Raw genomic sequence first — 12633 nt, 5'->3', positions numbered from 1 at the left:
AAAGACAAAGGGAGAGAGCTGATACAGCTGGATTTTGAAAAAGTGAATATACTAGTCAAACATAAGGCATCCTTTGTGTTACTGAACTACTATGTAACTGCTACTACTAGCAACAGGTTTTATCAGCTGCCCCTGTAGAGAGAAATGAGTGTATAATGAATTGGGCTGCCCAGATACCTCTACCTTTGCAATAGACTCTGCAAATGATCCCAGAAGAGAGTAAATAAATATAATTGCTAATGTGTTTATGATGGGTACTATGTGCCAGGCAGAATTCTAATTTAATATGTTCTAATATATTAACCAGTTTTATGATGTAGGCCCCGTTTTATAGATGAGCAAATTGAGGAAAAAAAAGGTTAAGTTACTTGCTCAGTGCCACCCACCAAGTAAGTTTCAGAGCTGGGATTCAAACCCTGGATTCTTTGCAACAGAGACCATGCTTGGTCTTGAATCCTTCCCACTCCTGCTTCTTGTAATTATCCATCAGGGAGAACATGGTCTCAAAGAGCATTACAATGTCAGGAAAATGCAAATTATTTTCTGAATTTGCCCAGAAATCGTCACTTTCTTAGCAGTCCCTTGGTTGCCCAGACTGGTCCCCTTGGGCATTTTTAAATAGTAGCAAAGCACTTAGGGTCAATAAAAAAAACTCATTGTTTTTCTTTAAGAATATCTGTGGCCTATTAGCTTAGTGGTGCTAATGAGGCCAGGGCCAAGGTCAAATCCCACATGTTCCAGTTAGTTTCAAAGAGAAAAGCTTGACCAGCTGTCATACAAATGCACGGCTGGCTGTCTAAGGGGTGCCAAGCCAAGGAATGCAAATGGTGCAGCTCAAATCCAGCCCCACTGACAGCAATGCTAATGGTGGGTGAGTGTGTCTTTGGGTGTCCCCAGTGGTGCACTCTCCTTTAATGGAAAGGCAGTCTCAATCGGCTGGGAAAAGGCTTTTCGTCAAGGTTTAGAAGCCTATAGATTCTAATTTGCCCCCTCTAATTTAATAAAGGGCAGCTAAAAAATGACCTATTTACCATCCTCACATCCAGGAGAGTGAGAAAATGTAAAGATGAGAACTGTCAGCTCATCCTTCCTAGTAAGGAAAAATGGCAATCTGTTTTCATGAGGTGTGTGCTCCTTTGGCCAGATGACTTGCATGTATTTGGTCATGTCTGAGCTTCTATTTCATCCCCGAGGGGTTGGAACCCAGCTTAAAACAAAATGAAACAAAGAAGCTGGCTCCTCTTTCTTTAAGTAGGTGGGATCTCCTATCTTTGGGGAGGAAAAGAAACTATGTGGAGAAGATAAAGGAGTCTAAATGTTCTTCGGTCACTATTTAAATCCAAGGTTCTCCTTTCTTGAATAGCACCAAATCCTTGTTAATTACAACCTAGACTACGAGTCTGTTAAAGTTAGAAGAGGTCATTTACTTTAACAAAATCCCCTTGTTTTATAGACAAGGACATTTTGGCTCAGGAAGTTTAAATGCCTGCCAAAGTCATACAGCTAATGAATGACAGGTCTGGGAGTAGTTTTCTGAGCACTATATTTCAAATGAAAGAAGCTTGAGTTAATAATAATAACTTCGATCTAGGAAGGTTGTTGCAATCAATAACAATGAAATTCATTGCAAAGTTTTACTTAAACTCTTTATAAAACAGTATGTTCTAACACATGAAGAATGCCATTCATTTATTCAGACCTGTTCTTAATAACTATGCATTAGAGGTATGTTTTACAAAAGCTATAAATCTGGAATAGCCAAAAGGGCATCCAACTTTCCTTTCTAATTGATTTACTTCTCCTTTTTCCCAGACCGCCGAGGTAAAGCATATACAGTTTATTTAAGGGACTGTTTATAGACTCTTAAAACTAAAAAGGACCCCAGAAACTTGCTTTCCTTTGGTTGCTCTTAATTGAAACCATCCAAGGTGGTTGGTTGTCCGTCAATTTTTAAAGTATCTTCAAGGAGAGAAATTCCACAAGCCTCTAAAGCGCATGTTAAAATGGTTAATCACCATGACTGTCACAAATTATATCTATGGCAAGCTTAGCTTCTCCTATTTCACTTGAAGCTCTTTTCCTCTTGCTTTGTTCCATGCACAGCGAGGTTATAACAAGCTGCTCTCTATGAGGGTTCCATCAATCTGGTAAGATAATAGCTAGCTCTTTCCCAGTGTGCCAGCTCCATTATGCCACCATTTTTCTCCCAAGACTATGAAAGTATGAAACTGGTTGATATGCTCTCTTACTATGATACATAGGGAAGAATCAGTAGTTAGCTCTTCTTTGCAAATTTCATTGCATAAAATGTCTGGGGAACCTGCATTATTATAGAGGAACTATTTCACTTATGCTGGGAAGATGTTCACAAAGCAAATAAGCCAGAAGGTGGCTTCCCCTGTGCTCTAGTGGAACTTGGGCTTGTAGAGAAATAGGAACTCATTTACGACGCTGGGTTAATCTATGCAAAATAAGCATTACAAAAAAAAATTATTCAGAACAGTTCTGTCTCTAATAGGGTTAAAAACTCTCCTTGTTAAATGTTCCAGCCCAATAAAAAAGATAGATATGGAGGCAATTTTCTTTTAGATGTCTGTGTTTCAAACTAAGATCAGAAACCCCCTTCCACTATGAAAAAATCCATACATTCAAAATGGATTTGAAGTGGCTTAAAATGAAACACACAGCCGCAATAAAACTTTGAAAATAAGGGTAAAAAATATAATAAGAGTCGATTGACAGAGGATAGAGGTAGGGAAGACTGCTTTCCTCTAAAAAGTATTTCAAAGGCTGTAAATGCTTAGAGCTGACTTCTCCACACACAGTAAATCTCAGGGGACAAAAAGGAAACTCAATAAAATTTGTTGACAACAGTTAATGCCTGTAAGAATAATTGGCTCAGACACAAAACAGACCATCAGCGTAGCTTGGGGAGGACCAAAATGCCGCCTCTAAGTCATTGTTAGTATACACTGTATTCAGCTGAGAAAAGTTTTATCAAATAGGTGGGTAAATATGAGGTGAGAATTGTCCAAAGTACCTGACAAACCTAATTCTTGATGATTCTGAAGACTAAGATCCCAAACAAGTCATGCCATTCCATTCAGCTGGATTCCGTTCAATTCAGTCCTGCCAGTTCAACAATCAAATTAGAGCTGCAGCTATATCAGCCAGGCATTGAGCTAGATACTGGGATTCAATGGTAAATAAATATGGCCTTTGGTATCAAGGAGCCCATTGAGAGGGCTGATCCGGGTTAGGTGATTTCAAAAACTGGGAAAAAGTATTCAGGAAAAGCATAAAGGACTATAATCTATTCTTCCATGATTAGTTTTCTCTGTGACACTTGATAATATTGATACTTTTTTTTTTTAATCTCCCAACTAGACTGTGAGTTCCTTGAAGGCAAAGTTAATCTCTCATTCATTTCTAGGTATCTCACTCATGCCTCGTACTGTGTCTTACACATAGCAGATGCTCCATCAATGTTTTGAATTAAAAAATTTAAAGGGGTTAACTTCTCTTGGGCAAAAAGGCTAGTCCAGTTGACCAGAGAGTTAATAAGAATACTTTGGTGCATGAGGGTTTATGTCAGACAAATAATTTACATTAAGTCATGGAGTTCTATAAGGCAGAACTTATGAAACCTAGACTCTCAATAATAATAAAACACAATTTATGAAACCACTTTCTATCCAAAGTCATACTCTAAACATTAAGAGTTGCCATGTAGAACCTTCCCCTTTCAAGTTACTAAAATGGAATTAAAACCCATTTGCTAAACTTTGATCCTTGGAGTAACAGAATGCCTTTCAGTGTGTTGAAATCAGTTTCCACCACAGTTGTCCAATACTCTTAACTATCTGTGTGAACATATATAAGTATCATATGGTTACTTGGGACCAAATTATTTCTTTCCATTCTCATTTTCAATCATGTAATGCAAGCATCACAGTCATAGAAAGATCCAGTTTCCATGCACTGTGCATGGAAATCCTGGAGCATGTCACACTGAACATCACAATTCAACCTGGCACATAACACAAGACACTTGGGGGCTTGGCAATCACTTAGTGAACTGGGTAAAAGGAAATGGCACACATGGATTATCAAGACAAAAAAGTCCTCTTGGGCATAATAAGTGAGAAACACTTATCCATCTTTTAAAATGTGGATCAGTAGTAGCAAAGTAAAGAATAGTGACAACCCATCGTTGGGTGATGTTGATGTGACACATTTGCCTTCCTCAGGATATTCTGAAGGTAAAACAAGCCTGCTATTTGAAAAGCACTCACCCAATGAAGGCTTTCATCTGCATAGCAACAGGGAATGGGATAGAATTGCTTTATTGCCAGAAAAATAAATGAATTCACTCAAAGCATTGGCTGGAAACAGAAAGTGCGAATTTGCCCATTCAAAGAGTAGAAAGCACTTCTCACTTTCTGTCACTAGTTGTTGAAAAGCTATTTGTCACCAGATCTACAATGAGTACAGACCATCAACACGCCTATCAGCCTCTTCCTTCCCATGCTCCGTACTCATCCCGGACTGCTACACACAGACCCCTCCTTCCAGTCTCTCTCTCACACACACACACACACACACACACGCACACACCCCTTCCTGGGAAAGAGATGAGAGAGACTTGAAGTTTGTGAGTCATCACAGGAGCTATTCAAAGCCTAGTGGGTAACTGAGGTAAGCTGTCTACACTTAAGCGATATGAACCTCTAAGAATGATTCATGGTCCTGAGGACCTGAGAGTCAGTTTCCTGAAACTCTCTAAACTTCCAAAGAATTATACAGAATGAGCATCTGGCTTCCCATCAGTGTCCTGTAGTATACAATGAGACAGATGCCTCTGAGGTAGGTTCTTTAAATGATCTGTTCCCTCAGGTAGCATGGACTCTTGTTTGTGTTTATTATTTATTTGCAAGTGTGGACTTGGCTGTCTACTTTTTATTGACTGTTGACTTTTTAATCACCTGAGACCTACTTATGGGATAAGTGACCTTGCACTTGTCAGAAACCCTTTTCCAGATGGAGACATCACTGGAGAGCCCCAGAGAAGAGCGATGTCAAAGGAAGGCAATAACAAAGACTCAAGGTCAGTTTGAATGGAGGGCAAATTAATTCAGCATTTCAGTTTGCACTGAGTGAGAGCCTGTGTATTTGCAAACGTGCCTTTCAGCAAGGTTCACCTTCTGTGTGTTCCTTGTGATTTCATATCACATGGAGACGTCTGGGAAGGGCCCCTCCATTCTTTGCCCAAGTCCAACTTCCTAGTTTCCTCCAAATAACCTAGCACTTAAAACAGCCCTACATGTTCACGTCTGTTGCCACGTGCACTCACAGGTCTCAAAAACTGAAACCTTAATCCTCCAGGGCCATTTTGTCACACCTTTTCACTGGAAGGAATGGAAGAGTGAGGGTAGAGCAGCATAGTTGCAGGAAAGCTCAGTGGGAAGTCGTTAAAAGACAAACTGCTAAGGAGGAAAATTCCATCTGAAATCTGCAAAACGTGCCACAGCCCCACTGAAACACTAGGCTCGCTTTAAGGTGAGGAATCTCGGAGGCTGAGGACGGCTGCCAGCCGTGGGCAGTCATTCAGTTCTTCACACACTCCCTGCGGTTGTAAATCCACAGAGCAGTGAGAAGGAGGCTACTTACTGAAATAAAAGCCCCTGTCTCCGCACACGAACTGAAGGGCGTCCACCAACTCAGCCCCACAGAGGGTCTCGGGTCCAGCCGTGGCAGAGCTGGTGAAGGTGAGCAAGAACAGGGCCAAGTAGAAGAGATGCGAGGAGGACGTGATGTGCATCTTTACCTGCCGAAGAAGCAGAAGGAGGGTCATGCTTCCTCCTGGGTCCTTGCCAGGAGACGGGGGTGAGGCAGGGGTGCCTTTACCCTCAGCTCTCCATTCCTGTCATTAATCAAAACTACCCGCTCCGAAGTGCAACAAGGTGTGTGCGTGACCGCAGGGCAGCGAGGGCTGAGCAGGTCTTGGCATCAAGCAACCTGGGTTTAATCCTCTTGCTACTGTGGAACCTTGGGGAAGTCCTTCCTGAACCCCTTCTTTATGGGTTCCTATTACAATTCAGTGAGATAAAATACCTAGAAACATTTACTATGTGAACGTGCAAGATGCTATTATTGCAGTGGGATCCCACACCGCTCAGAGATCCTGGTAAACCTTTGGAATCATCAAAGGTTAAATTGTGCTCAGTCCAGATTTGGAGCCAAATATGTTTTATTAATTTAAGTTCTCTCAAGATTGGCCATCCACAGATAGCATGTGCATTCATTATCGACCAGAATATTAAATTAACCAGAACATCATTCCCCAGCTACTGATTAAAGAGAATTTACTGCAGCTGAAAAAGAACTTGTGAAAATACTATATATCATTACAGTTTTTTTTTTTTTCACTTGAGAGAAAGACAGAGACAGAGAGAAACACAGGCAGAGAAAGAGAGACTGAGATTTCTTACCTGGGGAAGATCAGCAGTTAATAACTACAAGTAGAAGTTAAAAATCAGGAATGGGAAAAATGTGAGGATTTAGGAAGGAAATTGGCTTATGCTAAGTAGACCCCACGCCTTCTTCATTCTAAAGCCCCTCGTGTAAGCTCAGTATCAGATCAACACACATGTGGACTGTGCCTTCCATGAACAGGGCACTGGGCTCAAAACCTGCAAAAGCCTTTTTTTTTTTTTTTTTTAAGTCACAGGAATTCTGACTTCATCTCTTGGAGGGACTTATGTGTCACTGTAACCATTTTATAGCAGGAACCCCTGGTTGGCTTGACTTAGCAAATGATGACATCCAAATGGCAGCCCTGCCAGAAGCAGGATTCCTGTGGCTCAAGTCTCCATCCTCACTCTCAGCAGTAGAAACAATGCAAAGGTGATCATTAAGTTTTTCCATATTGCTACTTGTGGCACCAAGATGTGGTTTCTTCTAGGAAGCCTCCCAAGGTGAGTAGCTTCACCCCCCTCAGATGCATTCGCTCTCAGCAGCATCAGCAGAGTCAGTGACAGAATGTTAAGGGAGGGACCCTATCAAAAGGTCATGTAGTTAAGCTGGAAGCTATCATTATGAAAAGAGGCTTTTCTGGACCTCCCAGTGGTGGCAGGTCCATTTAACCCCATCACTTTTGGAGAAACAGACTCAGTCATTTATTTTCCAACCACCTTCCTTGCCCTCCATGGACTCTTAACTTAATGGCTCTCTACATCAGTGGCAAAGTTTGCTCCATCATTGTAATTAAGATTTCCATTTTTGTGGCCAGACTTTCAGCTCAGCAATTGAGAAAAAAACCCCTAAACCCCTGACTCTCGTTAACACAATGTAAATATTTAGTTAATGCTTGTAAAACTGTAGAAGATGAAAAGCCTCCTCTATTTGCAAATCCTCATAAATAATGGACATAAAATAGAAGAGGAGGTGAAAGCTTGATGGAACATTTCTTCCATTTTCTCCATAGGACCTGTTCATAGAGACCCTCCACCCCTATGTAGCCAAAGCCACGGAGACTGCTAGAAACAAGTCATCCAATCCTCATCTTCCTTAGTTATAAAATAATAATTGGTGGGAGTTTTCCCTTTCAATATTTCCAGTGGAAATCTCAGCCAGTCCAACCCAACTGGACTTCCTTGTCCTTTTCAAAAGAGAAAACTCAATTGATCTTACTGAACATACCCCACACTCTGGCAATGGGCCAGTTCTAGAATGTATGTTATTTTGCCAATCCTATTTCTCCACCCCTCCTTCTCTGTTGATTTAATAGTGATGCTTAAGGCCAAGCACCTGCAACTGTAGATGCCTTCAAGTTCTTCAGTTCTCGTGAAATCCAGGGGAAAAGGTACTCAGCTTAGAGCCTTAGTGAATTGAGAACTTCATTAGAGGTCAAAATTATATTTTAGTAGTTATTTATTTTATATGACACATTTAAACCCAGCAATACATATAAATCTCTAGCATTTAAGAATTTAAGATTTATTTTTTTACAGATTTTTCCTTTCTTTTTCTTTCTTTCTTTTTTTTTTCTTTGCTGAGTTATGTTCTAAGATAAATATCAGCACTTATAGTTCTAGGACAAGATAGAACCTCTAGTGCATTCACCTTTAGTTCAGAGAACAGTCCAGTACACCCACAGAGAACCAGAGAATATATCACATTATGTTCCCCGGAAAGAAAACAATAAGGAACTTGCTTAGGAGTTAAAAGTTTGAAACAAGTGGCCCCATATGTTCATCATTTCCTGGGCCTTTTATTTTTCCAAACACAAAAGAAATGAAGAGAGAGAAAGGAAAGATCTGAGAGAGAGAAAGGAAGGAAGAACAAGAAAGAGAAGAGAAAAAAGAAAAAAATTGCAGAGCAGTCTTTCTCAAAAATCATTCACAAATCCAAACTTTAAGACCTTTCTTTTTATCTTAAATAAATGGAATATCAATTGATTCCAGATGTTTGGGCTACGACAGAAATGCCCAGCAAAATTTGAGGGCAATAGTCATAAGAAAATACTCACTGTAGGTGTAACCATTTTTGTTTGTTCCAGATCTTTTACAGCAGGTCAGGGTGGGTATTATGAGACTGATGTGAATAAACTGAGGACTTAAAAGCATGTGCTGCTTTGTGGGTGGGGTTTGTGAAAGCATCTAGTTACATTTGGACACCCAGGCAGGTATGCTATGAGCCTGGGTAAACTGCCTTTTGTCCATTCCGACAATGAACAAATTGCACGGCTGGGACTCGAGTCAATCTTTTCCTCCAGATCAAGCCACCAATTTCCACTGTGTGCCTATAGTAGCCGCCCTGGACAGTGACCCAAGCTTCAGTCCTCTCCTGTACCCTCTTCCTTCTGATTCAAACACTTGGAAATATCTTGAGACTCAGAATACAATCAGCTTGCTAGTTCTGCCTGGCAGACACCTTTACTCATTGAATTACGTTTGAAAGACCACGTAGCTCCCTCAAACCACTTCCTGCTCCAAGTACAGGAAAAAGCAACAACTTACGGCTAGCTCTACTTCTGAATAGTTCAGCATACACAACATGGAAAGTTCATTTGGAGTTTTCCAAACTTGTAATTAATACAGAGATAACACTCCACAGCTTCTTTTAAGATCATCTAAGCAGGGAGACAAAGCCCCCAGCTATCAGACCACATAGCATATGTGTATATTGACTTCATTTCTTTTAAAAGCAAGGTAGCCGGCATGCATCTTGGCATCTCAAGTGCAGCAGAATCAGGTGCCTGACAAGGATGTATCCTTAACTCCTAAGCCACTTACTTGACTAAGAAAAGTCCTAGTGGTGGAGTATTTGAAAGCAGCAAATGATTACCGTACTAAGTGGTAGGGACGTTTTATGAATTGAGCCCTCAGGCAATTGCATCGGGGAGCCAGTGACAGCGGCTTAAAAGCGCTTGCAAATTGGAAAAACACAAGTCTTGAGAGATATAATTTTGCTGAGAATGGAAACTTGAACTAGGGCCAGTATTGGAAACGAGAAGTCAGTGCATTGACAGCGCCAGCCAAATTTACCTAAAGAGACTTTACAACACCGAGTACAAAATCAGAGTTTTACAACACAAAGCCCCTAGTCCAAACTTCGCCCCTGAGAATCCTCTTCAAAAGAAAAAACTTGGAATAGCAGTTGCTAGAAAGTTTCCGCTTTCCATATACAGTATGCATTTGTTTAAATTATACGAATGTGCAAGGTCAGCAAGAGTTCTTTTTCAGAAGAGCAAAGTAAACTTCACTCTAACTTTGACTCTCTGGGCGTAAGTGCAGAGAGTTCCGGGACCTTCGCTCCAAAGATCACATTTAAAAGCTTTAATATCATTTCAAATGTAACTCTTTATATGTGGCATGCCTGGTAATAAAAGTCCTGACAAGTTACACACACACAGATACATACACACACAGTCCTACATACACACGAACATGATCTTAAAAATAAAACATCTGCACCTGCAAAAAAAAATCCAAAAGTTCATATCCATGCTCGATAGCCCTTAACCATAGACAGGATTTAAAGGAATCTTCTATAATGACACCACTCAAGCCCTGCAGAAGTGGAGGATTTAGCATAAGTACCTTGCAATAGTTTTTACTCATACAGATATCTGTGCAAAGGCATTTATCTCCCGGAGCTATTTTTTCAGATCCCACAGAATTGCATATTCAGCAATTTATAAATAACTCCCAGTGCCGAAACAATGAAAATTCTAAAGTGAAGAACATCTCTAAGCAGAAGCAAACAGTACACAGTTTAAAGAAAATTCCCCAATGACTTCAAAGAGTAAGAAATATTTACCTTCAAGAAATCACAAAAGCAGCACTTAAATAATTGGGTTGGAAGACTGCTGATTTTTCCCATTGCTTCTGAAGTGCAAAGTCTGGAAATGAATTGGTTAGCAGGAATAAATGAGGCAAAAAGAAATCCAGGGAGATGGGAGATGTTGAGAGCAATGTCACATTTCAATTTTGAGGACTTTATTCCATTGCGCAGGCTCTATCTGCTCTGAATTTAGCAGTGACAGTGAGATTTAGCAAACAGAAGAGGGATTTAGAGAAAATCCTCACATTTATCTACAAAACACAGACACTGTAGACAGGAAACAGCTGGGGGAACGCTTGCCTTCTCTCTCTCTCCCTCTTCTGGCAAAGTTATCGAGTAAGGACTTTTTTGGGCATGGTGACAAATAACATCATACCTTTGCATTTTAAAACTAGAGCACAGAAGCATTTTTTCCCTTAAAAGAATGCGTGTTAGTGACAGGGTGAGCAGACATTAAAATACCAATGCTGTCCTCTGATTAACTTTCTACTGGGCAGGAAGACACACACATCTGCTGATACACCTTACCAGTATGAAAGGAATATACTTGGAGGATGGGCAAGCAATTTTATATTCCAGAACCAACGCAAAATTAAAAAAAAAAAGAAATGAAAAAAAGACCATCTCAAACATACCCTACAATTTTAACCCTCAAATGACTGGGGTAAACTAGATTGGAAGACAGCGCTGGGATGACCCCTCGTCCTGGTTGCCAAGTGAGGGGAATGATCTCATTTCCTAGAACCTGGAAAGGGGCGGGCAGCTTTGCAGTTGGCTCCCTTTAGGACACTGTCTAATGCTTTCTGCCCACGACAGGGCAAAGATTTTGCTGAGCTGTAAAGCCAACTGAAATAATAAAACAAAATCTTTTTCTTCCTTCCTCTACTCTGCTGCTTACCACCCCCACCCTCACCCCAGGGGAAGGGCACCTGAGGGGAAAATGATTTTCCTGTCGTTCGTATTTTTCTGCATAACTTGAACCTGAGTGTGTGCATGTGCGTGTGTGTGTGCGCGCGCGTGCGCACGTGAGTGCATTTTATTTCTCCAGTTTTTGTGTATTCTAAATAACACCAGCTGGCTAGCAATACCCTCTCAAGGGTTATGATGTCATTCAAATCTCTCAACTGGATGAGTGGCCGGCAACATGGTCCAAGCCAGCTGTTTTGCTATTTATAATGTATACTTGCCTTTGCCATTGAGAATCAAGTTCTGATCTTTTGTCGATATAGTTTGCACCAATTTCTCTTTGGTTTTGCGAAGTAGGAGATAAGAAAGTAGATTATGAAATAAGGTTGCAAAAGCCCAGGTCAGACATCCCACTTTCCCTAGAGGTCTCTCGGGGCATGGTTTCCCAGGGACGGTGGAAATAGTCTGGACCTTGCCTTTCTCTCTCGTGATTCTCAGGAGACCCAGTGATATTGACACATTGACTCAAAACAGAGGTCTGCTGGAAACCCTTGTCTGGGTCCTTATGTTGTCCTGTGGCCAGGAAGTTGTGTGCAGAGGTGAGTGCCCTCGAAGGAAAAGCCGATTGGTTTTGAAAGGGGGTTGAGTTTGCTCAGGGCTTCTCTGTGATTCATAACTTGTGGCAGTGTTTACCTTTGAGAAAGACAAGTTAGACGTTCGGAGTGATGCCATTTTAATGGTGCAGTATATTCAGCATCAGTTAGTGAGTGCCTACTATGCATTACATGCATCACAGTCAAGGCCCCACAGGGGCTTTCAGCTAAGTGGCAGAGACAGAGAGGAAAACTGCTGTCATGTGGAGGGTATGTGCTCTTTTAAAAATACGAAAAGCGCACACTTTCTCTGGAAAGACAGGGAAGTGAAACCCTGTTGAGAATCCAGGATGGGGGAGGAGGGGTGTGTCATGAAAGGCTTTGGGGTGCAAAGTTGGGAAGTTTCAGGGGATGCGATTTGACCTAAAGAGTCTACAAATATGCATCATCAAGAGGTGGCCGGGGAGGCATCTGTAGGTGTGTGGGTAATTCCTATACTTCGAGAATAATCCAAGACTTCCTTTAATTATCTCCCCTTCACACATTTAACTTAGGACCTGATTTACAAAAGATCTGTTTTTTTTTCCCCCGCAGCTTTGGCAGATCACATCCTTCGTGGAAAAAAAAAAAAAAAAAAAAAGTCCAACTTCCTCTCATGGACTTTGATAATGTAGATTGTCTCACACGTAGAAAGATCTGCCATTTCCACGTGTGCACAGTCAGGTACCCGCTGAGTCTCGGCGCTGGGTGCCTGGGTCCACTGCTGGGCACCTTCACAGGTAAAGGC

General features: G+C 41.2%; 1 protein-coding gene across 4 annotated transcripts in view; it reads right to left on the bottom strand.

The window, feature by feature from the left end:
* Positions 1 to 10669, bottom strand: part of IGF1 (insulin like growth factor 1) — a 71255-nt gene extending 60586 nt beyond the window's left edge. For 2 of the 4 annotated variants that reach the window (XM_060111844.1, XM_060111842.1), the window contains exons 1-2: positions 10324 to 10669; positions 5671 to 5827 (exon numbers count right to left, since the gene is read on the bottom strand). In XM_060111844.1, coding sequence (XP_059967827.1) covers positions 5671 to 5827; positions 10324 to 10386 — 220 coding nt within the window. In that variant the 5' untranslated portion in view covers positions 10387 to 10669. Of the gene's footprint in view, positions 1 to 5670; positions 5828 to 8530; positions 8576 to 10323 lie in introns of those variants that run through there. The other 2 variants (XM_060111845.1, XM_060111843.1) reach the window with 1 other exon arrangement.
* Positions 10670 to 12633: the final 1964 nt, after the last annotated feature.

The sequence above is a fragment of the Mesoplodon densirostris genome, chromosome 11, assembly GCF_025265405.1.
Source record: "Mesoplodon densirostris isolate mMesDen1 chromosome 11, mMesDen1 primary haplotype, whole genome shotgun sequence".
Taxonomy (NCBI): Eukaryota; Metazoa; Chordata; class Mammalia; order Artiodactyla; family Ziphiidae; genus Mesoplodon; species Mesoplodon densirostris.
This window is presented reverse-complemented; position numbering and strand designations above follow the sequence as displayed.